Genomic DNA, 26,038 nt, shown 5'->3' on the forward strand with positions numbered 1-26,038 from the left:
GGTTTTGATTAATGACGGCTTTTTTGTTGCATTTTTGCCAATGTTACGTGAAATTTAATGCGCAGAAAAGAAAAGAAGCAAATGAAATCTGAGCTTTTCCCAAAGCTATTTTAAGAATAATTCATTATTAAACATTACTTTCACTGATGGGAAGTCGAATGCGAGTTTGTTGTGATAAAATGATCCGTATTATAAATAATGATTCAGCAAAATTCTCACATCCTTTGTATTTTATGTGTTCTTTTGAGGCACAAAGTTATTTGTAGTTGTTTAAATGTTTATGGAAATGTGGTCTGTACTGTGAGCATTGCTCTAATATATGCGAGAAAGGCGTCTATTTTTCAACAAAATTAGACTTCATTTACAAGGCAAAATGCTATGCTAGTTCAAGGCAAAAAACCAGATCAGCCATTCCATTTTAACGGATAGGAAAAAATTAGGTAAATGCAAGCGCTATCAGAAAATTTTTTTTGTTGATCTAAATTTTACAGTTTCCGAGAAAAACGCAAAAAAAGGTTGTCACTTTCACTTAATTGTTAAGTGTTATTTTTTTAATTTTTTTTATTTTCTTAGTTACTACTAAACTATTTGAAAAAGTGGAAGTGTTTTAATTTATCTATATGCAAAATGATCCGGGAAATCGATTGGCATCGAGAAAATTGCGAAATTCCCAATAGTTTTTTAGTTATGAATTTTTAAAAATTTTACCAATTTTTGCATTTAGCAGCAATTTGCTCGAAAACTATTAGTCGGACAACAATAATCTTTTTTGAAAAAAATAGATAATTTAAAGACCTTTCCAACGATAATACACTTCATGAGGTTATCTCTAATAGTTCCGGAGCTATTGCTCGAGAAATGTTCCGGGTACCCAAAACCGACAAAAACTGCGACGAAAATTGAAAAAATCAAACATAAAAAAATCGAACATTTGGACTATTTGTGGACTTTTAACAACTTTAGTGGGTTGTTAAGATATGTAGAAGTCCATAAAAATTTGCTGGAGTTAGTTTAAAAAAAATTTTTTTTTCACCTCTTTGAAGGTAAGTGTGTTTACTCAGGAAATTTGGGCAAAAAAATTGAAAATTTTAAATCTCGTGAAAAGTTGGTATAATACAGAAAATGAACCGCTGAATTCAATGGAACAAATCGCATTGCTCTACGACTTTTAGGTTTCATTTGATTTTGAGACACTTTAAAAATTGACCAATTTTAAGGGGGGGGTGTTAACTTTTTTTAATTTTTTTTTATTTTTTCATTTACGGCTAAACTATTCCAAAAAATGGAACTGTTTTAATCCATACCTATGCAAAATGATCCGGGGAATCGATTGGCATCGAGAAAATTGCCAAATTCCCACTAGTTTTTTAGTTATGAATTTTTTAGTTATGAATTTTACCTATTTTTGCTTTTATTTGCAATTTTCGCGAAAACTATTAGTTGGAGAACAAAGGTCTTTTTTGAAAAAGATAGATAATTTAAAGAGCTTTCCAAAGATAATACACTTCATAAGGTTATTTCTAATAGTTCCGGAGTTATTGCTGGACACCCTGAATCGACCAAAATCGCGTCAAAAATTAGAAAAATCAAACATAAAAAAATCGGACATATGGACTTTTTTTGGACTTTTAACAACTCTAGAGGGTTGAAAAGCATATATAAGTACGAAAATTTTAGCAAAAAAATCAAAATTTTAAATCTCGTGAAAAGTTGGTATATACAGAAAATGAGCCGCTAAATTCCATGTGGCATTTCATTTGAAAAAATTAAGCTATGGGTGCTTAAAGTTCTGAATATTTAACTTTAAATATTTGAGGTCAATTATTTTTTTTTTAAATTTAAAAACACCAAAGGAAAGATCTAGGCTTCCTCTTTTAAATGAGGTAAAAAATATTTCCAAATTTTTTGAAATGGCAGTGTTATCAATTTTTGAACTGGAAGAAGCAAATTCAAAAAAAAATTTAAAACCTTAAATATTTCGTAAACACTTAAATTTATGAAAACTACCTTAAAATAACTCTAGTAATTCAAAAACGCATTAAAAAATATAGCTTTTCATTTAAATTAAGGAAGTTGATAGCGAGTTCGAGTATAACCGGAAGTGTCACCATCTTGAAAGTATTATCATTAGGCATGACCTAAGAGATTATGTTCGTATACAAATTTTCAGATGCCTTTCAGTATTAAAACTACCAATACTTCTAATATGGGGTTTAGAGGGCACACCCTGTATAAGCCGAACCGTGCATTTTGAAAGAAACTTAAAATAAAATCATTTTGAAATTTCGGGGTCAGGTGGCGTTTCTCTTACCCCCTCTTACAAAAATTTGCCAAACGTATTCCCTTAGACAATGTTTGGGAATTAGCGCAATCATACGGTTGGTTTAAGCTGTATGATATTAAACTGGCTGTAATTAAGCACTAGCACCCGATAATCGCGCCCTGTATGCACCCTGAGGAGGATTAAGCCGAAGAATTTCAATTAGCACAAACACCATTAATTAGGATTTAATCATAACGTAAAACTGTTTAATTAAGTCCCCCGACATGTGTACGGATGGTCTCTTAACCCTCGACTGGCTCCCTTGATGATTAATTGGAGCAGTTTTCTGAATCAGAATGCAGATTTGCTTCACATGACTAACGGGAACGAACTTTTTGATGGTGCAGTGCGTCAGTTGATAGAGCTGCACGCAATCGCGCGACTTAACAAAATTAAAAGTGTTCGAGAAGCCACAGGTGAAAATGCTAGCACGCGAGGGTTGCAAGATTTGGGGGAAAAACCGAATGCATCATCGTATTGATTGGAGCACTCTATACAGGTCATTATCGGCATATGACACAAGTATCGATTCAGGCGGCCTGAATTACAACTAATGAGGAAGGGTACTGCGAGCTAGCTCTTGGCGATTTTTTTACTTTGATTTGGTTATTAAAATCTGAATTGCAAATTTCTTCATCTCCTTAAAAACAATTACGAAAAATGTTTATTTAAATGAAGGAAAAATTAATTTCGATAAGAGTGGGTCCAAGTCCGGCTCGCGCTTCCATTTTAATCAAGCCAATGTCTGGGAATGCCAATTTACATGCGGTAATCATTCGGCAATTTAGTTTTATACACTACCGCTTTGCGGATATTGCCAATATGTTGTCAAGGTCGGGACGAAAGATGAAATTTTTTCACATTGTGCTCTGTTTGTGTTACAGGAGGCGATTAAAATTTAAATTCAAATTAAGTTGCTATTTATTTTGGATTGACAAATTCAAATTAATTACGAAATAAATGCAATTCCATGTTCGCAGTTATTTTCAAATAAGCTGCTAGCTAGCGTAAATTTTTTTCTCTTTTAAACGAAGCAGATTGTACTACTCTATTTTTTTTTTTGGTGCTGAATACGAATTTGAAAGCCGTGTAAATTTTTATTCGAGGCGTTTGATATTTTATTTAAGAATTTTTATTAGCATTTTCTTGTTCAGGAAAATTATCAAAAGTGAGTGGTTACTGTTCATTATTTTATGGCTTACTTTTTTGCATATTCACGTTGTTTCAAGTCTCTATTATCTGCCTGAAGTTGTAAGTTCATCCTGTTCCTTTTAGAAGACCAAAGATTTAATTGAAAAAAATGAATTAATTGTGGTTGATTTTTCTACTTTTAACTTACTTTTTTTTTATTTTGTATTTGTACTGGTTTAAATTGGGTAGCTTTAACTTTGCTCAAATAAATACTATAAAAAAATTAATGTAAAATAAAAAATTCAAGCAAACGTAATTTCTAGAGCAACATTTTTAATTTTATTTTTTTATTAAATAAAATGTTTTTATTAAAATTTTTATTTAATTAATATTTATTATAATGAATTGCTAGCCCACCATCATTTTCTAAAAATACAGGCAACAAGTTATCATCTGGTTATTTTCACGCCTATTATAACGTAAATGTTTAATAAAGTTCGATATTCCATTGCAACCTTGCGGAGAAAAGTTACCAACAACCAGGTGCTCCAATTTCGTCCCCATTTTAACTTTTTTATTTTTTTGTCAGGACTACTTTTACAAAGCACTTTGGCAAAAAGTGTAACTTTTTACACACTTCCATTTCTTAACAAACACAAATTTATCGTGAGGGTTGGATGCTACTTTTTCAGGGCTGGTCTTAATAATGAGTTTATGACTCCTCTCAACATTATATGAAATAAAATTAGTTCTGTTTGCATCAATGTGTAAATATTTGAATGAGCTAATTTGCCACACACTAGAAGTGAACAGTTTTGAGTCGGGAATTTCATATTTGTTGGATTAAAACGGACGGGATATCTGCGCTGATGCCGCGTTTGCTTTGAGGCCTAGCTAATTATAGCTATCAAAAGCCAAGCGATGTGAGGCGACAATACTACAGATATAGAATTCTCCCTTTGGCACGCACACATTTTAATTGACCGAGATTCTTCAAATCAATATTTGAATTCAAAAATGCAAATTAACAACGCTCACAAACTGTGTTTGCTAAACTCTATTATTATCTGCGATTATCTCGAGCTGGGATTTTATTTATGGACCTATTTTCGCCAGTCATTAAAAGTCTGTTATCTGCTACAGAGGACAGAATAATAATATGGGCGTGCCTAATACACACTAGCACCATACAGGGTGTTTCACCTAAGATTTCCGAGCCTGATATCTCAGACATTTGTCAACGGATTTTTATGAAATTTAAAATGCAGATATTTTAGAAGGTAAAGATTAAAATATGTATAGAAAAAATAAATAAGAAAATATAAAAAAATAATAAATTCATCGTCAATAAAAAATGCTACAAGAAAAAAGTTATCCTTGAAAGACGTTTGTTTAGCATGAAAAAAGAAAAAAACTGTTAAACCTTGGGTACAGATGCAAAAGCATAGATTCGTATGAAACAGATGCGCACTACCACTGGATTTTGGTCACTCCTACTCGCACAAACGTGTCACTCAAGTGACATTTACATTTATCACTCACCCTTACAAAGTTAAAAAACAATATTTTTGACTACTTGTTGCTTGGATGCTTCTGGACTAAAAAAACAATTGAAAAACAAAAAAATTCTAGACACATGAACGTTCAGGAATTTGGAAATATTTCGTACATTGTTGGTTGGATTTTCTTCAAAAGCTTCAACTATTTCTTTGTTTCCAGTGACGTGTTTTGTCCTCACTTCATTTAGCTCACGTCTTCAAATTATTGCCGATTTTTTTAACTTTAAATTTTATGAAAGCTTCATTTGAATAACATTTCACAAAAAGTCCAACAAACTTTCTGTAGAAAATACTGTTTCCTTTTTTAACAACACAGAAATTTCTGTCAGTGTTTGTTTTTAAAGTAATTTTACCAAATTAATACAATTCTACTTCTGACGTTTTTTTCAGTGGTGCACAAAATGCTGCTAAGGAATGCTTCATCAATTGTTTCACAAGGTGACTGCCCAAAATTTCTACCAAGTTTTTAACAACAAAATCTAATTTTTTTCTTGGATCAGCTGAGCGATTTTGTTAATTTTAAACCAAGAAACGTATTTTAAAATTATTTTTTTTACTTGTGGTCATTTTTTGCTCCTAATTGAAAAACCACATCCTGAAATATGTGTGTAACAATCCGTTTCCCTTGACAAATAATTGATAATTAAGCTCGAAAGTCTTGGTGAGACACGCTGTATTTATTAGTTGATCGAGCTTTTATTGCGACGCTGGGATCGAAGCTCAAATGCTCAAGTTTCAAATAGCAACAAGAATTGAGCTACAATTTTATTTAATTAAACCCTGAAGCACTATTAAGAACGTGTTCTTTATTATACTATTTTTATTTTTTTATTTATTATATATTTTTATTAAAATTCTTTTCAATTCAGTTAAAGTTGAAAGAAAAATGTTGCAAATGCCGCATTAGTCTCTATTCATAAAACTAAACTCCGGTCATTGGGGAAACAGGAAAAAGAAACTTCACTTCCACATTCACATTCTATAAATTTTCTATAAAGGGCACAAATCGAATAAAGTGTACTCAGCGGACCTCATCAACGTGTTGCACGGCTCCACCGGAATTTAATTCGTCCCACTTCCTGGAATATTTTATGTCCGTGATTTTCTCTTGTGAGAAAATTATGAATGTTTTTTCTTGATTGATTGAAAGATAATTAATCCATGTTTGTCATATGTTAATAACAGGCGCTGAATAAATCATCTGTTCTTGTCGGTCCCGTGCTAGAGATAATTGATATTTATGGTGTTATTACATCAATCTCAAATGTGATCTAATAACCAATGCCGTGGAGTGTTTAGCAATGTAGGAGTCAACACCTGCTCATCATTCGGTTATTTGTTCGCCCATGAGTTTATCATACGCAGTATTTTCACTACTTTTCGGAGTGTCGATCCCATGTCTTGGCTTCCCTTAAATTGAATTTGTGTCAATACCTGTCAAAAGTGGCGATGATTACCCAAGCAGGCGTTTCTTTGATCCAAACAAATTTGCCATCAGCTTGGGGCTAGAAATTTTTGTGTACACTTTTGCGTTCATCATGTGCACATAATCCGAGACGAAAAAGTTGTTTGTTATTCGTCACTCCCGAATCGATTTGATCGTAAAATCACGAAATTCAATTCTATTTCCAATAAAACGGCGACGCATCACTCGGTGGCGACTATTATATTAAGTGTAAAATGTTCGCCAGTCCCATTTACATCCGAGCCATATTTTTTCGGAACATGACGATTTCTAAAATGGGATTTTTTCCGAAAGAGATTACGCCTAAACGTAGCAATAAATATTTATTTGTGCTTCGTGAAAGGAGGGTTTATGACTTTCTCGGGTATTTGCGAAGAATGCAAATCTTGATTTTGCTGATAATAGGAAAAAGAAAAGTAAATACGATTGAATTCTGCAAAATTTCAAGACGCGAAACCGCAAAGACTGCCATTGCTATCAGATAAATCCATTACAGAGCTGAAATTCGACTTTCAGAATTTTAAATAGATCTGAAAGCTCTTATTGGCATGTGTTATTGAAACGTAAAAAGAAATGAAAACTGGGATGTAATTTTCTTCAAAGGGGCATCAAAAGCGCTCTCGAGCTCTTTGATTAAGACTAAACTAGATACACATTTACAGACAGTTAATAAAGTCCTTTATTTGAAAGTTATTGTGTTATTTTATTGGATGGTACGGTTTTTTCCTTTTGCAACTAACAAGCGAGTAGCTGTACAATTTAGAAATGACTAGACTACGGAGGACTATAACTTAGGAAACGAAACGTAGGATTTTCTGAACCCAAAAAATAGTACGGTAGAAGAAAAATGAGGGCGCTTTGAGCACCGTCTCGGCGCCAGATCGTTGTAAATTAATTTAGATCCAATCAATTCACTAATTCCTTTGAAAAAACGCAGAAATGTTGAGTTTTGCATTCTCAACAGACAGAAAAACAGGCGACTAAAATTTATTTATTGTTTAAAAAAACGTATTTTTCAAAACGCTGCGAATACGGTTAAAGATACAAGAAAAATGTTCAGAAGAAAGTTGTAGAGGATTAAATTTTCTTTAATAAAGTTTGCGAAATCATGTCTTTATCTTTAACAGTTTAGGCCCTAGAAACGTTCAAAGACTCTCAAGCCACGGATTTGTTTTATTCTACTCGTGGTCCAGTAACGGAAAGTTAATTTATAACTAAACCGTTGAATATAGAAATATAGTGTCGCAGATATTTTTATAGGAAATTTTATTCTCTACAACTTTGTTCCTTACATGTTTTTTGTATCTCTAACTGTATTTCCAGCGTTTTAATAAATATGCGACGGTGCGCAAAAAATTATCGCTTTGAATTGTTAATTTGCGTTCCACCTTATATTTTTGCGAACGCTGCTAATACGGTTAAAGATACAAAAAAATATCAAGAACAAAAATGTAGAGAATTAAATTTTCTACAAAAAAGTCTGCCACACCATATTTCTATCTTCAACGGTTTAACTTTTCAATACTTGACTACCGGTAGAATGAAACAAATCTATCGCATGAGCCTCTTTGGACGACTTTGGGGCCTAAATGGTTGAAGATAGGGATATGGTTTCGTTAACTTTTTTGTAGGAAATTTAATTCTCTACAACTTTTTACTAAGATTTTTCTTGTATCTTTAACCATATTCGCTGCGTTTTTGAAAAATATGTGACTCAGACAAAATTTGTATAAGTTTGAATTTTTTTTTAAATAAAGTTTACGATATTTTTTTTATTATGATTATGTCCTATTATTGATAATTTAATGCTCTATTTGCCTGTATATTTTTGTTTGCCTCGTGCTAACCGTTATACTAATACAACCATTTTTTGAAGACATTGCTATGAAAACTTATACGGTAATGAAACAGCTGCGCTTTCTGTCGATATTAACGGAACTATCGAGGATGGGAACGTTTTATTTGTACGTCCTAACTTTTACTTATCCGTAGATTAGACGTCGTCAGGTACGAGAAGATAAGCTTGTTGGTTCAGCTTTTAAACAGATTTAATTTAATCTAAAGCAGTGTTTCTCTTGTTCCAAAATTGGTAATTGTTTTGTGACCTTAACACGGTTCATTAAGAGTTATTTACAATTTTCTAACCGATTTTAAAAGAGCTTTGAAAGGGAAACAACTTAATAATAATGTAGGTAATGTACAGTAATCAGTGCCATATTTCAAAGAGAATTTTTTGTAACGACATTAGCGTCACTGTCGGAAACCCGTGAAAATTCCCCAGTTCTTCTTTCGTCTGGCAAGCGTTAATTCGATCAAGTGTCTGCAATGTTATCGCGTCGAAAATTTCCCTTTCAGTCGGCGCACACAATTCATTGTTTCGATAAACTAGAAACTTGCCCGGAATTCGTTAAAACTTGATAAAGCTTAACAAGACCGCCCTCCAAGTACGCACAGACGAAGGCTCGAAAACTATGCAGCGACGTTTCATTAGTCCAAAAAATCCCCACCACCGGAGTGAAAATTTAATTTCCTCTCCGATTTTTCGCGTCTCTTCGTTCGGATATCTGACATATTAAATCAATTATTTGTTACGTCGGCGGCATTTAACTCGATTCAATGACGCAGTGATTGAAACGTTTCCTTTTTCACATTATTTATCTAGCATTGTCCTTTCGTGTTTTCGACCGAAAGACTCCGCGCACAAAGGAAGAAAAAACATTTCAGGCCGTCAACCAACCACAGCAAAACACTCGAAATGAAATGTAATTGCATTTAGTTCGCACTGTTATGAAAATTGCGCTTGCTCATTAATACAAATCAAAAAATATTGGAATTGTGCATCTGAGTGAGCGATTTTTATTGGATGCATAGCGAAAAAAATTGCATAGCAAAATGAGATTCGTGCTCATATACCCATATGAAATCTCTACCTATACATTCAGATAGCGCAGAATGCAATAAGCACATCCAAAAAGCGTAACTTGAAGCATTGTTGCTGAAATTAGAAAAAAAAGCATCAAATAATTTTTTGAATTTTGTGACAAACTGACCCCATATAAAATATTTCGCTTTGTAGGGAGATGGGAGTTTTGTAATTACAACCAGATGTTGGCAACTTTTTTATTTCGTAATTTATGAGCGTACTTTTGACCTTAAGTAACAAGTTGAAGAAATTTCAAACATTTATTCGCTTAATTCAGCTGTCGAGCAACCGCTGAAACTTTCAAAGCTCCTAACCATTGCACCGGATATTTATTCGCTTTCTGTGACCAGTTTTTATCATCTTATAAATGTTTATTATTATTATTTTCTATATTTGCTCTGTGCGATCGCTTTGACTGCGTTAACGCGCTCGTTCTAGTCGATTGTTTTCATTTAATGTTTGTTGTTACAAACCATTTGAGATCGTAAGTACAACTGTAACAAAGGGTAATTTTCCTGAGGCTGTTAGCTTGTTTCTCAAACGTTTTACATTCTTATTTTAACACAGAATTGTGTCAACTTGTGATAACTGCGTCGTGTGCCAACTCTCATCAAAAATAATTATGATACAGGGTGATTCTTTTAAGGCTTACATTAGAAATTTTTTAATTATTAATAAAACTAGAGCTTTAGAATTTTGTATACGATACAATTCACTTCTTAAACTGAATCAAATTTAATCAAGTTGTTGGTACTTATTTGTTATAGTTTTTGACATTGTCAATTTTTTTGTAAAAATTTTTATTTGCAAGGGTTTATTTAAATTATTACAGGCCTTGAACCGTTTGCGATAAATGAATAATTTTGTTTGCATTCGATAACCGAAGTTTTTCAAAGCCTTCTAGAATTTTCAAAATTGTCAACTGTTAAAATTCAAGGCTAATATGATTTTTTTTAAATTGTCGTAAAAAATTGGCTATAACTCAGTTTTTTCAAATGGATTGAGCCTCTTTTCTTAACGGCATTTGAAAGAATAATAATATTTATGGAGACTTATCAACACGTCCTATACTTACCTATTACAGTTTTTGAAAAAAATCACCAAAAACGAATTTTATTTCGTAATTTTTATAGTTAATCAAGTAGACCTTGCAAAATGATTAACAGTTGTCAAACTTCAACATTTTATTTAATTTTTAGCTGGTTCATTGTCAAATAATCAGCAAAACGATATTATTTATTTATGGTTTATTATAACTTAACGAATTATGTAAAGTAACTCAGTCAATCTCCCATCGAATTTTGAACTTTTTAGGTGAAAATGGAGGATAAATCTAACATTTGTTTAATTCAGTAGCATAATGAGCTAGAATTCTGTTGTTTGCGATTATTTCAAAAACTGTTAGAAATAGGTATGGAATTTGTTAATAATAGTCTACATAAAAATTGATATTTAATTGCCATTAAAAAACGGGGTCATTCCATTTGAAAAAAAACTGTGACATAATAATTTTTTAATCATCACTTTCAAAATATTATAGTAGCCTTGTAATTTGACAGTTGACAATCTTAAAAATTTCAGAAGACTCTTCGAGCTTTTGGTTATCAAACGCAAAAAGAATTATTTACTTATAGTAAAGAGTTTAGGAGCTGTGATATTTTTAGTAAACTTGTGCAAATAAAAATTTCAACAAAAAAAATTGACATTCTTCAAAGACTATGTCAGTTGTTTCGGGAGTTCAGCCATCTTGAAAATAATTTAGTTCAACTCAAAATGGTAGATTTGAATCGTATACAAAAAAGTTTAAAGCATTACTTTTATTAGAAATTAAAAAATTGGTAATGAAGGCTCAAAAAATCCGCCTGTATATTAAGTTACGTTAACACAAAAAATTCGATTGCCAGCTCCCTATAAATCACTTGGTGTGTATTTTTACTCTCTTACATAATGAATTTCAACTAAAATCCTGGCGAGCAATATGTACAATAACAAGCAAACAAAAACCCTCTAAACAAACACGCTTTCACTGTTGATATGCTTTGATATGTAATAGAGCTCCAGTTGTACGATAGTGACGTTAAATGAGTTATTACGTACTGATAGTCAGTGATCTGTCCATTTTATTGCACTGTAATTAAAGTAAATACATTTGGCGGTGTTTGTTTTCAATTGGGAGAAGATTGACCTGGCGCATCCACCATTTTACAATCGACTTAATCAATGGAATAAGTTATTTATTGCTGCACTTGTTACATGACGCGGTAATCAATAGTGATATTGTATAGAAAGAATGTAAGCTGCAAAATATATACGTTAATGGCATTAAAATGTTAAATGCATTAATAAATGCCTAAAATGGATTTTGATTAGTTTCCCAATAAATCTCGCGATTGAAAAATCCCAACAGGGCCGAGAGCCGTTTTATGTGGATTTTTGTCGGCAAATTGCTCGTAATTTAGAGTAAGTGCGCTACAAAGCAGCATTATTGTTGGTTCGGAGCCGGTAATTGAATTTATTTCGTGCATCGAATCGCCTAAAACTACGACAACGTCCATTTCGAATCGGCTTTATAACCGAATAAAGACCAGAAGTAATCATTTTAATTAATGTAACATCATCCGGCTTGAAATGAAAGTCGTAAAGGAAACTTTCTTACGACTATGATAAATTTTGGTGGAATGGCATGATACTGGATTGGGCTTTGAAGTGGTTTCGTGCTTGGATTCTTCTCTGGGGCGGAACGCCGCTTTGACACTCAAAACGATTACTGGATTTAGTTCGCTCTTGCACAGTTAGTTGCGGAAATCTTGACCGAGAACACATGCATATGAGCTTATGACGCGACTTTGTAAACTTTCCAGACAGTTCAAGCGAAACCATAAAAACTTCCTGAACACGCACAAACTTGCGGGAGGTTCTTGTTGGGCGCGGAGTGTAATAGAGATAAGAACGGCATTTTTCTGTGCCACAATTGCGATTTACATTTTACTGCTCAATGCATACAAATTTTATTAGAACAGGTAATGATTACATTTGCGAGTGTAGCGTTTTTGCGGTCTCTGAATAAACCCACGAGCTAGTTTTTACCAGATATTGCAAATTTTATGCAAAATTGAAACAGATAAACATCGCGCTTGTCAGTTTAATTTTTTTTAATTTCACTTCGTTTTAGTTAATTTCAACGAAAATTCACATTTAGTTTTTTTTTCAATAATACATTACTGGTTTTTGTGACCTAACCGTACGTTTTTTGCTCGTTTTAAAGCTACTTGATGTAGTTTTAAAAAAATTCCAGAAAAATCATGAGATTTTTTCCGTAACGAATTTTTCGATTGGTGGCATATTGTACTAATTTACTTAATTTCTCTTTGCAATAAAAGCACTGACTGAAATAACTTTTAATCTATCGTCTCTTAGAAAATAAAAACTAATGTTACTTATAGTCCAAAGTTACGATCAAATTTAACTTTTTTAAAAGAAATCACGGAAAAAGAAATCAACTTTCAGTTGATGGTGCTCTAAAACTTTATTTACTCTGTACAAATGAGAGTCGCAAAATTTGTTTTATTATCTCTACATCAACTGCTAGAATTCTCCCCAAATCTGCTTTTTAATTTTCGTGTTCAGACAACTTATTCAAGTTCATGTTTTAAGTGATTAATAAACCTGATAACATTCTTATTGTTTGCGGAGATTTGTTTAAAAATGTAAGGCTTTTTGTGTTAGATCCTTTCCCATTAAATGTATTCACTGCATTCAATGCACAGACACAGATCATAAAGCAAATGCACTGTCACGAACTTGTGCAAACTGCAAACTGTTACATTACTTTGTCGAACGAGAATTTTATTGACCAGAAATTAGCAAACTCGCATTACTAATTAACACGTTCGTCCACCTAATTAAAACTTTAACTTTGTGCTAGAAAGCTTTCCAACACCAAAAAAATCAATACACTTGGACCCATTGAACTGGACATAAAGCAAAACGATTTAATGACAAAAAGGTGAAAACGGAATTACGAGAAATGCGCTTATGCTTGTGACACGTGGGATTATCCCAGATAAGCTTTTCCAAACCTCAAAGAAAAAAATCTAAGCTTTTCGAAAGGATGTAGTCCATTGCTGGGCTCACAGCTTAATATATTGACCAATTTATACACGATATTGTCAACTAATACAGCAAAAAAACTACGTCGTGTGAACGTAATTAAAAGATGTAATTAATGTACTCGCACAATTTTAAAGGAAAAAAAAACAGGAACAGGTTAAAAAGTATAGATACAGTTGAATATTATAAAAAATATTTATCAAAACTTATTGAAATTTCGTATTTAAATTCTATGTTCCAGATATTCTTAAAATTCCTATCTTTGTTTGTTCTTAGGATGCAAGGCTAACTTGATTTTTCTTAAATACCAAGAAGGGTCAAATTTAATATTTTTAAGTATTTTTTTTGAGTTCTATAGTCTAACACATGTATACCTTGTTGCAAAATGTAAACATTGTTTAGTATTGAAAATGTTGTCTTTATCTATCGATAGCTCCTTGCCGTTTAAAAATAACAAAGTTATTAATATTTGTTAAAATAACACTTTTAATTCAAATAGAACACATTTTAATAAAACAAAGTTTAAACAGGAAATACATAATTTAAAATGATTTTTTGATTTTCTGTCAGAATTAAATTATTGAATTTTATTTTTTTTTCTTTCAATAAAAATAAAATATGTTACATAACTGAATTCAAAAAATGCTCTTTTAAAAACTATTAAATTTTACCCTTTGTGCCATTTAAAAAAATCAAGTTAGTCTTGTATTTTCAAAATAAATGACGACATAAAAATGAAAACGTTTTTAGTTGATAAGATTTAAACACTTTTCAAGGTGCTCTGTGAAACCGTTCTGAAAATATTTAGTTGTATCCATACTTTTTAGTGGCCTGTATATCTACAAATTTTCTGGTACAGGTTGTATATACAGGGTGATTTTTTTAAACGCCCTGCTTTTCCGGATCTGCCCATGCATTAAAAAATAATAAGATTATTACAAAAACTAAAAAAAATTGTTCAATAAAAGTGTACTTAAAAACCATCAGTAGGTATTAAAACTAAGTTTTTTATTTATTTTTTATTTTTTATAATTTTTTTCACAACTACTAAAGTAATACATAGACTACTAATTATTTAAGCGTGAAATATCATTATAGTTTGTAGTGTTATTTCATTCCTTGGTCAGTAATATGCAGGATTATATGCAGTAATATCGCAACTTTTTAAAATGTTTAATTGATATAATTCGCTAGGACATCCTGTAGATTAGTAATCACAAAATTGCAAAATTATTTCAAGTGCAAACACCGACAGTAATATCCTGTTTGTGTCCGCTGGCTTTAATGAAATATGTCACAATTATTTATTTACTGTCGGTGTAATTGAATTGGTGTTCATTTAAATTTTTCAATAAGTGAATAAATTGTCGCGTCCGTTTGAAACTCCCAAAAACGTATGCGAAATTAATCACGCTGTTGCATTTAATCAATTAGTTGCGTCCTAGTTGTGCCGGAACCAAAAGCAACCCGAACGAAATTTGCCCATTCATTCCATTCCGAATTCCTCTTTCTCAACCATATCTGATTCACGCGACGTTGCATTCACGTAAACATGACGTGAAATATGGAGCGGCGACAAGGGATAACGTAATGAATTTGTTGTATCTGTCATAAATAAACCACAAGTCTCGTCTGCGGCTAATAAATACAAATACGTCGGTTATTACTCGAGGCGTGAATCTGAGGTGCGGTTTGAGTGACACCCCCAAGAGACGGCGCCACCTGTCACATCTCCGCCACCGTAATTACCCGATCCGATAGTCTATTATAGAGGCTTCACACCGGATTACGGGATGCTCGACATAATCTGCGGGTTTCAGACACTCTGAAAATAACTGCGTATTAGTGGTGTCTTCCAGCGACCAATAAATAAGTTTGTTTGCGCGTGCAAAAGGTGCAGTAAATGCCGGAAAAGCGCCATGAAAATTTTTAATCAAATTTATGCTCTGCGGCTATTTTTGTTCAGAGGCGCATTAAAACGGCGCATTTATTGCAACTGAAACCGACGCGAAATGGAAATGGGTTCAGCGACGGAAATATTTTTGTTGGGGACACTGAACAAACCACATTTCCAAGGGAAAACACGCAACAGCTTGAGAAATGAAAAGCAAACAAAGAGTTTCATTAACGCAATTATTTTATTCTTTTGGAGCACTCAATTTTTAGTCACTACATCAATAAAGCACAACTTTTACATAAAGAGAAATCAACAAAATTTTCAATAGTTTTATTCAAAAGCTTGGCAAAAGTTTGGATTCAACAAAGCTAAATAACTAAGTTTAACTTTCATCGAGGCTTTCATTGAACTATTCATTACCTATTGTAATTATTAATTTCATCAGAAAATATCATTTTCCGACTTTTAAATATTCCTTGAAAGTAGCTACATTAACGTATACTCTCTAGGGGGTGGAAAATAACTAGTACTTTCCTGCTGGGGGAGGAAATAACTTATTTTCAGAGGATATTTGGAGGGTAGAAAACGATGTTTTTTTATAATGCCGTCGAAAGAATCATTTCTTTATATGAGCTTTTAAACTTTTTTAGAAAATTTGTAAATTTTTGATGAGCTACGGATATCTAAAGGTTAGGATATGAAAAGACGTACAAATAAAACGTTCCTGTCCTCGATAGTTCCGTTAATGTCGCCAGAGAGCGCACTTGTTTCATTACCGTCAAGTTTTCAGGGCAATGAATTTGAAAAAATGTTTTTATTTATATAATGGTTAACACAAAGCAAACAAAAAAATACAAGCAGATAAGACAATAAATTTTCAACAGTAGGACATCAACATAATGCAAAAATCTTATCGTAAACTATATTTAAAAAAAAATAAACTATTACCAATTTCTTAAAGAAAATTTAATTCTTTGCAAATTTTTTCCTAACATTTTTCCTGTATCTTTAACCATATTCGCAGCGTTTTGAAAAATACGAAACAAAGCACAAATTTTAAATTTTAAATTTTTTCTTATGTTTTTTATAAAAATTTTAGTCGTCAGTTATTTTCAGTCTGTGCAAAGCTCAACACTTCTGTATTTTTTTCCAAATAATTAGTGGACTCGTTGGATTTAAATTAATTTAAAACGATATGGCGCAGAGACGGTTTATTGCTCGAAGCGCTCTAATTTTTTGTGTTTATTTTCTTTTTATTTTTCTTTTTATTTTTATTGTTTATTTATTTTTATTTTTCTCTTTATTTTGTAATATTTTAACACAGAAAGTCGATATTATGAGAAAATTATGGCCGCTGGTTTGGCTTTAACTATTTTAAATAAAATTTTAACATTGGTAGGCAAAGTATTATATGTGTTTGCTAAAATAATACAGAAGCATTTCTAGCACAAAAAAATCCACATGAGCTACAAGTAAAAAGCACGAATGGCAAAACCAAATTAAACAAATGAGTTTTAAGCTTTAAGCATTTTTTATTCCAGCTGTAACTCCAAGCCAATGTTTTCGGAATAATAAAGTTAATGCATTTTAATTTAGTTAGAAACTAACTTTATTTAAATAAATTTAAAACAAAATCGCGTGACTCCATTCATTTCCACCTTTTATATTATAATGTTTTAAAAGTTTTCGGTTTGTGGAGGTGAACACGTAGTGCCCAACAAATGACTAAAAAGTTAAATTAGTTTTCGTTGACTCCTCATTCCGATTCTTTGCCTGAAGTAAATCTTCGGCTAACAACAAACTTTAAAAACAAACAATGTTATTATTGGAGAAAAATGACAATTTAGCGAGCATATAGCGGATTTCTTGCACTCTTTCGCCCCAACTCGCATATTCCCAACGGCATCCTCGGAGAGAAACACTGTTCAAGTCATTTATCCCCAACTTCCAACCGAATTTATTCTATTTGAAGTTGTTTATTCTAGTATAAAATAAACAAAGTGAATTGAGATGAGTTGTTCTGGACACTGCAAAAACAATTTTTGCTCTCAGATCTAACAAAAACAGTGGAAACATATGACCATTCCCCGAATTATTAAACGTGCGGCCAACGAGCTTTTTATCCAAGATGAAATTTATTCACCGCAGAACTTTTCAAGTCGGAAAATTCACCTCGAGCGTGAACAAATCACGAAAGCGTCCGATATTAATTAGAATTTTCGGCTCTTTGTGGCTTAAGCGAGTTAATTAATTTTTCTTTGCAGTGGACGGGATGGAACTGGAGACACTCTACCAAAGATATTGTATCCGCCTCAAACACGCTCTCTTCTTGTCCTGCTTGACGGTGGCGGTCGTCACCAGCGCGGGGCTGCTGGTCACCACCTGTGTCCTCCAGGTGAGTGGCGAAAGTTTGATTAGGGATGAATTGTTGGAGCGAATTGGACCAGAACCATTGTCCATTGATTCGATACATGTTTCTAAAATATTGTGGATGTTCGAACTCAATTCTCGCATCGAACGTTTTTTATTTGGCATTCGAGTGACAGGCTGCTTGTGTAAACACAATGACAAAGTGGAAGAAAAGAAAGGTTTCCTTGAGCTACATTTAAAAGGGGCCAAAATAAATGCGAGCGAAATGAGGAAAGAGCCACCAGGTGACATTTAGGAGGCTCTACAAATCTTATAACGGATTTGCCCTAACGGCTTTTATGAGCCACTTGAGAGTTCTCTTCGTAGGAAAATTTGTTGTGTCAAGCCCTTGGGCAGTTATGTCTTTCGCAATAAAAGGGTTCGGCCCAAATTACCCTTCATAATTTAACAGAGGTCCAAATGGACTTAAAGCCGAGCCTAAAGCGAAAAAAAAAATACAATACAAACTTTGTAATTTGTTATATGAATGATTATTGCGATGTTTACAAGTCATTAATTTCTAGTTAAATTTAAATTAAAACAATTTAATTTTAAGTGAAATAAATAAATAAATGGAAATATGGGCAGCTCTTATTAAATGGACTATTTAGTTTATAATTGTTTATTAATAAGTAAGCCGTTATTGTAATCATACAATCATGGTGAAGCAGAATTTTTTGTCGGTTATTAATAAATTATTGCGTAAAAATCAAATTTTACAAAACCAGTATATTGTTTGTTTAACTTTAGAACTTTATGATTTTCGTGAAAGAACTTTTCTAACTTACGGGCCAATTTCAAGTTGTGAGATACGACCGGTGCAAATCATGGTCGCAGTGCAACTTTGCGAGGGTGATTTGCGCGCTCTCTGCGACCACGAGATGCGTCCGATCTCAAGTCGATAAAGTGCAATGTCGCAGCGTAGCAGCAACTTTTGTCCGTGATGCAAAATTTTGCGCCGGTCACGTGACTTTCGAAATGTCAAATTTTAATTTTGAGTTTAGCTTTTGTGTTCAAAGTGACAAGAAAAATCAAGGGTAAGTATTATTATGATAAAAATGTAATAAAAAATATTAGTAAGCAGTCATTTATGGTCTATACTAAGTCAAAGCAATTTTAATTTTGTGTTGTTTCTTTCAGAACGATTAAAAATGCCGGCGGTCGAAAAACTGGATGAAATACAAGTGCTGATGAGATTTAAAAGCGTTGAGACAATTTGTTTGATTCATCTTTGGGGTTTGAAAAAGACTTTCACTGATTCAATTTCTCCGAGAAAGGACCTAGACCCAAGTCATAAATTTTGTTCAAGAACAGGGACAGTGGATGATTTGAAAAAGAAATTTGAAGTCAGTGAACAAGTGCAAAGCTTTTGTTAATAATGCTGTTAAACTGGAATTGTCGAAAAGCCCTCCAACATTTTACGAGAAGAAAGTGCTTTCTTTTATAGAAACTTGATCAAAACCGATTTAAGAAGTTTCAAAAACTAAAATTAGTAACAGGCAGTTACTTTAAACTTACCTCTTCAAATTTTATAGTTAAAACGGTGACTTTAATACTTACATTTGTGTAAATTTTTAGTGTGGATATACATAACCCTACCATACTAAAAAAAGCTGTAGTTCATGAATTTTGTATTATTTATTTCAGTACAAATAATGTATTTTGGTACATTTTCAGTCAAATATATTCTTTTACAGTTTTCAATTTAGTTTATTTATCAATATACAACAAATTCCGATTTCCATGATCCAATTCCTGAGTAATAGGTATTTACGGCCAAAATTGCTGCATCTCCTCTTCCATCCAGTAATTCCTTACTTTCTTCGCGATCATCAACAAACATCGGCACTGGGATTTCCTGCTGCTATTGGAAAATGAATAAATTGTGGGGGCTTTCTTGTCCAAACCTGCAGTCACTTCCTGGATGGTTTTCAAAATTGTGCTTTTGAAAATGTGACCTCTGCTGCCTACCATCTATTGTTTGTTCCAGTGTCGAGCTATATATAGCTTATACATAGGAGTTCAAGGCAGAATAACGCCCCTTTTTGGTGCTTTTCGTCAAAGCCCGGAAAATGAATTGCAAACGGTTCCATCAAGCCGGGGTTTGTTGAAAAAGTAGGGTTTCCGAAGAGCCGTTGATAAAAAATAGTCTCAAAAGTCGTTCGTCATTATCACTGTTTTCACTTTCACTTGAATTTATCAAGCAATTTCAAGTAAATCGTTCACCAAAGGGGCCAGTATTTGGTCCCGACCGCCATTTTCACGTGAAATTGCAAATTTGACAGGTCGCAAATCCACTTACGACTGCTCGAGAGGTGTCGCAGCCAACGGTAGCAAAATTGCGCGCAAAATTTGACTTGAAATTAGGAAGCGACGGTCGCATCTTGACACTGCGCCGTTGCTATGTCAATCATGATTTGCGCGGGTCGTAACTCAACTTGAAATCAGCCCGTTAGACTCTTTCCAATAAATGACTATGAAAATGGAGTTTTGTGTGCGTTGATTTTTATTTTTTTTGTTGCTAATTTTGAGACACACAGTATAAATACTTGGTTTTAAACACTCGATTGTCGTTGAAAAATCGAAAAAATTTTTTTTTTAAACTACCGCATTTACAAATTCTGTGAATTTTTGCTTACATTACCAATGATTTTCTCAAGAATAATGTTTTAAAAAAACAAGGTTTTGTTTAATAAAAAAGATTTCTTATATTGGCTGTGTAGTTCAGCTAGAAATTTTACCATTAAAAACTTGCCCGGCGCATCCACCATTTTTCCACATACAATACTGGGTGAATTAATTGAGGTTTATTTGTTTTAATGCATTGGAAATTTGCTTAGATTTAACCAAAAACACTAAATATACTTACGATTTAATACTGCATTTGATTTTGAAATAACTAATTAAAAATATTAGATAATAATAATTTTCATAACGAAATTTTAGCTATCAGGATTAAAGTGACAATATGTACCCAAATAATGCAATCGTAACTTAACTTTGTAATTTTCCTACAATTACACAACTAGACAGCGAGAATTAGTATTAATGGTTGCACTTAAAAAATTAAAACAAAAACACGTAATTGACTGCCCCAGTTTATATACTTTTATAAGATACAAAGATTGTTCAAATTTGAAAAATAATTTAATACAGGTACAACTAGAGTATGAACACTAAAAGTTCGAAAACTGACAAAATAACTAAAAAATATTAAGCGTAAGCATCTGAAAAACTGAAAAAACTATAGAACTGGAAAAGAGAAATACTAATAAATTGAAATATTAGATTCTGGATAAAAAAACAATAAAACTGCAAAGTAATAACATTAAAAAGATAAGAAAGTAAAACCACAAAAGAATGGAAAATTCAGTTTAGTTTAAGAATTTATGAAAAGTAAAGAGGCTGTCAAATATTTCCATTTTTAAGAAAAGAAATTTATTTCGAGTTTAAGAAAAGCCCTTTTGCGTCTTAGGAAAGTTTTCTCAGACTTTTCAGGTTACACCTAGTTGCTATTTATTTAAAAAAATGTAAAATTATTTCAGAAATACCAAATAATATGAAAGTTATCGCCAGTCGCTAGCAAATACATGGTTAATATTGGCAGCTTTGAGACACGCTGCACTCCGAAGCCTTCATTTCAAATAAATAACGTAAACAATCTCTTCTCTCGCAGTCTCTTGTTGGTGTTATCAGTTAATTAATGTAGAAAGTTCCCGTTTAAGACTTAAGGGATTAGGATGTACCCCGTATTCTAAGTAATATCATGACTTCCGCTTACCTAAACCTGACTTCGTAACTCGTCCTCTTGAGTTCGCAGTTTGGATCTAGTTAGATTGTTGATCTGGACCCGGAACCCATCAGTTACACTCTATTGAGAACAATTCCAATCATTTAATCCTTAATCCAATATTTTTGACTTTAACAAAATTGTAATAAGGGCATAATCTAGTGCAGCATCTCTACAATGCGTAGAAGCAATTTAATTATCGAACAAGTCCACAAAGTTATGAGCACAGGTAAATAGGAATGTAATGATGAGCTCGGGATTATTTCGTTAGGTCGTTACCAGTTTACCGCAACTTACTTTATTAACGTGTAATCTCTTGTTTGCCTTAGGATAAATATGAAACATTAATTCCGATGTGCGTACGGTATTACTTCCACCGGTTAATGAAACTTTAAACATTTAATTGCAAAAAGCGTTTTAAACAATAATTTTACGAGGAAAGTGCGCTAAGAATGCAAATTTATTCAATGCAATTCTTGCACAGATGAAACATTAATTAAATTATATCTAGGGTCGCAACACCTCGCTGAAATTAAGACTTGATTAAATGATCTCGGCCATTAGATTGTTGCTCGTGCCTTGGACATGTCTTGTGCTGTCAAGAATTTACATTTATGAATTTATTAGGTTTACAGTGCCCTGACTTAAAAACAAGGCCTTTTTATTCGTTTTGGTCGTGTTTTCATCTTAACAAGCAAAATGAGTTTGGAACGAGCTTCAAGATCAATATTTCAAAAAAGGGAACTTAAACTTCTAATAATAATAGATACTTGTATTTTATAAAAAACAATAAATCCATTACTAAAGTTTATGTTTGTTTTCACATGTATTCTCTGAAACATTAAAGCAACAATGTGCTTGATTTAATTTGTTAGCATTCAAATTTTGCAGCATTTCATCATGTTAGTGGGTATTCAGTTAATGTAATTATTTGCTAAAATTTCGAAACCGCACATGTTTCGATAAAATGTCGGAAATTCTATTTTGCCGTGTTAGATTTAAGTTGACGTTATTGAAGCCGAACAAAGTTTCTGTCAAAGTGGAGAAATTCTTTCATCGTGGCATAGACCATAAAAGTAATAAAAGAAATCTAGTTCTTCCGCTACGACTCTGTAGGATTTGTAAATGTTAATAAGAACTCTCGAAAGCTTCAACTCGCCGAGTTTCGTGAAACACAGTTTCTTTATTATGATGCGTTTTACGGATGGATGGAGAATAAAATTAACGAATTTCCTCGAATTGAAAATTTTGATTAAACTTATGAATATTAATAGGCTCCTCGGGTTATATTTATACAAATAAATTAGGTACATGGATAATTCATTTAACACATCGTGATACATTTACCTAAATATGTTGATTTATTAAACTGTTCGTGGTTCAAGTCGGGATGGAAGCAAGGATGAATTTTTGTTTGTACTAAAATTGCAAATTTTAACTGATTTCGGATCGGAGAAATATAACAGAATAAAAGAGATTTCGACAAATTTTTACAGTTTATAAAACATACCTTCTGTCTATTCTTATTATTCGTTGTCTCCAACTTGATTAAAAAAAAATGGTCACATTTTTATGACCTGTTTTTACAGAAAATGGGTAAGATATAGTACAGAGTGTTTGGTTTAACAGATTTTTTTTGCAAACAATGCTAGTGAAGAATTTCCGGCAATGACAAAAAAACATAACTTAAAATAACTATTCAAAAGTATAGAGTATGCAGAACAAAATTTTCTTTCTTTAAGTGAAACAAAAATTAGGGCATTCTATTTAGAAACTTTGAGTTATGGGTACTTGAAGTTTTCCAAACTTAACTCTTTTTTACATTTTTGAACATACCAAGGAAAGGAAGGAAAAGCTTCCCTTTTAATTTTCTAAATACGATTTTAAGATATTAAAAAATGGTGGAGTTACTGATTTTTGCAGTGAAAGGTTCAAATTCCAATATTTTCTAAAAAAAAATTAAATATACAGGGTGTCCATTTATCAAGCTCCACCATGAAGACTTAGCTATTTAAAGAAATACGAGGTCGGTAAAATTAAGGTAAAGTTACGCATTTTTATGCTGAAGAATTATCTGCAAGAAAATTTGAGGTGTCATTTTTAGTTTTTGAATCACTTGAAAAAAATTTGTAAATTTTGTTTTTATTTTTTCAAGCGAAAACCAAAAGAACTAGATGTTTTTAACTAAGACGTTCTTCAGGCATTTTTTTACAAGAAATCTAAATCTGTAATCGTATTTTCCAAGGCGTTCTTCTTGTTAAAGTTACAATATTTAACTTTGTTTTTTTTATGGATGCATATAAAAAAAATTGCTTTATAAATTTTTGAAAAGTGTTTTTATTCCTAAATATAACAATGTATCACATGATATGATCGAATTTTACATGCTATTTAAAATGAAAAAAAGCGTTTTTGCAAAGAGTGCTTTGGAAAAAACGTCTACAATTTTGTTTTTAAGCAAACTAGATTTTAGGGATGTCATTGCATTTATTCACATTTCTGCCAAGCTTACTTATTTAGGTAAAAATCAAACATGACAAGCTGGAAGTTTATTTTTCGCAAAACAAAACAAAAAAAATTATTTGCATATTTAATAAAAATGTCAAAATTAAGTTTGTTAAACAAAATTTTTGGCGTTTTTTCCAAAGCATTCTTTGCAAAAACGCTTTTTCTTAATTTTAATCAGCTTATAAGATTAAATCATTCAATTTGGAACAAAAATACTTTTCAAAAATATAAATGTCCACATAATTCTTCAGTATAAAAATGCGAACTTTGTCCTAATTTAATCGACCCCGTATCTCTTATAATAACTGAGATCTTCATAATGGAGCTTGAAAAATGGACACTCTGTTCATATACATATTTTGAACATGTCTAAATTTAGGTGTAAAAAAAACACAGCTTTCCCTTTATTATTAATTATTTGTTTATCAGGAGCTGGAGATCAGCCTGCTGCCCATCGTCACCATGTCAGTCCTCACCTTCTCCCTCTTCTGCATCTTATTTGCCTCTCAATTCCCGTTTATCCTCGAATCGGAAACCTGGGCTCTGGTTTCTTCCCTCTTTATCACCACCATCGTCACAACATCCATGCTCCTGCTGGGTCAAAGACACGCACCGCTCCCTCTCTTCGCCCTCCTGCTGGCCATCCACACCATGCTGCCCTTATCTAGGGCAGTGGCCCTCGCCCTAGCCTCGATCATCACCCTGGCCTACATGGCCCTGTCGATCGTCGACAGAGTGAATGACGACAAACACCCCTATTACCTCCAGGTGAGTGGATTTCCACCCACACCAGCATGTAAAAATAGTGGGCTCAAGAGGCGCTTCGTTCCAGCTGATTCCCGAGGGAGTGCTGCTGGTGGCGGCGAGCTGCACCGGCCTCTACTACCGCCACATGACCGAGGGCGCCCACAGGAGGACTTTTGTCGGCACTAGGACCTGCATAGAGTCCCGGGTGAAGCTGGAGTGCGAGAAGGAACAGCAGGAGCAGCTTCTTCTGAGCGTCATTCCGGCGTATATTGCAGCAGAGGTCAGGGAATTAGTTAAAAAAGCGAGTTGTTGTCAAAAAATTAAGTCCTAGCGAAATAATTGTTTCCCTGGATTAAAACGGTTTTAGTGTTGGCCGGGTTTAGTTGCGGTCGTTGCGCAATTAAAATGGCATTTGGACCTTTTTGAGAGGTCGCAAGTTATGCGGGTTGGGGAATAATTGAAGGGGTTTTTCGGGACGCGATGAAAAAGAAGGATTACAGAGAATGAATACAGGCGTTTTTAATTTGTTATTTTTGAATGAAGTGGTTGCGAAGACGCTTGCTTTCATTTATTAAACATTAAACGCCGGGCTTGAGCGATGTTTCAGCTTTTTCATGACTTGTGATACGAAAGCTAGAAATGGAAAAGCGGAACATACATTGCATGAATTTTTTAAATTTAATTCTTTGAAATATGTGCTTTATTACTTCGGCTGAAATATGCTTATATCTGAAGGTTTTATTTTAATATTCTCAGATATCAAAGATTTAAGAAAACCTATTCTCAACAATTCATACAGAGTATTCGTTTTATTCTGGAAAATAAAAGTGTCTCCTGCCAAGTAAATACATTTGTCAAACAAAAATAACTATCGATTTTAATCTCAAAGAATTACTATTGTTATAATAAATCATTCTCTACCTTCAAAGGTAATTTTGCTTTAATTACAGTGTTATGATTATATTTTCTATGCTTGGCTCACTTAGAAAATAACATGTTAAGTGGACAATAATTTGATAAAATCTTGAGAATAAATGTTTTTCGTAAATTTTACTATATCATTATGTGTGATATAATTATTCAAAAAGTGAACAAATTAAAATTACAGTTAGGTTTTCTTATTCCAGATAGTTTGGCCGATATTTACAAAATAATCAAGCAACAATTTTTTGTTAA

The 26,038-nt window shown here is 32.8% G+C and overlaps 1 protein-coding gene and 1 long non-coding RNA gene across 4 annotated transcripts in view; one reads left to right on the forward strand and one right to left on the reverse strand.

Annotated features, from left to right (window-relative positions):
- The window catches only part of Ac76E (Adenylyl cyclase 76E), an 87,098-nt gene that overhangs the window by 3,044 nt on the left and 58,016 nt on the right, over positions 1–26,038 (forward strand). For all 3 annotated transcript variants that reach the window (XM_015977579.2, XM_015977580.2, XM_015977581.2), the window contains exons 2-4: positions 17,673–17,803; positions 24,545–24,883; positions 24,948–25,142. In XM_015977579.2, the coding sequence (XP_015833065.2) occupies positions 17,673–17,803; positions 24,545–24,883; positions 24,948–25,142 (665 nt within the window). The remainder of the gene's footprint in view (positions 1–17,672; positions 17,804–24,544; positions 24,884–24,947; positions 25,143–26,038) is intronic.
- Positions 19,437–20,273, reverse strand: LOC135267938 (uncharacterized). Its single transcript, XR_010336357.1, has 2 exons — positions 19,725–20,273; positions 19,437–19,681 (listed from the first exon to the last, which is right to left on the reverse strand). It is a non-coding gene; the product is annotated as an uncharacterized LOC135267938 (long non-coding RNA).

This window comes from Tribolium castaneum, chromosome 1, assembly GCF_031307605.1.
Source record: "Tribolium castaneum strain GA2 chromosome 1, icTriCast1.1, whole genome shotgun sequence".
Classification (NCBI taxonomy): Eukaryota; Metazoa; Arthropoda; class Insecta; order Coleoptera; family Tenebrionidae; genus Tribolium; species Tribolium castaneum.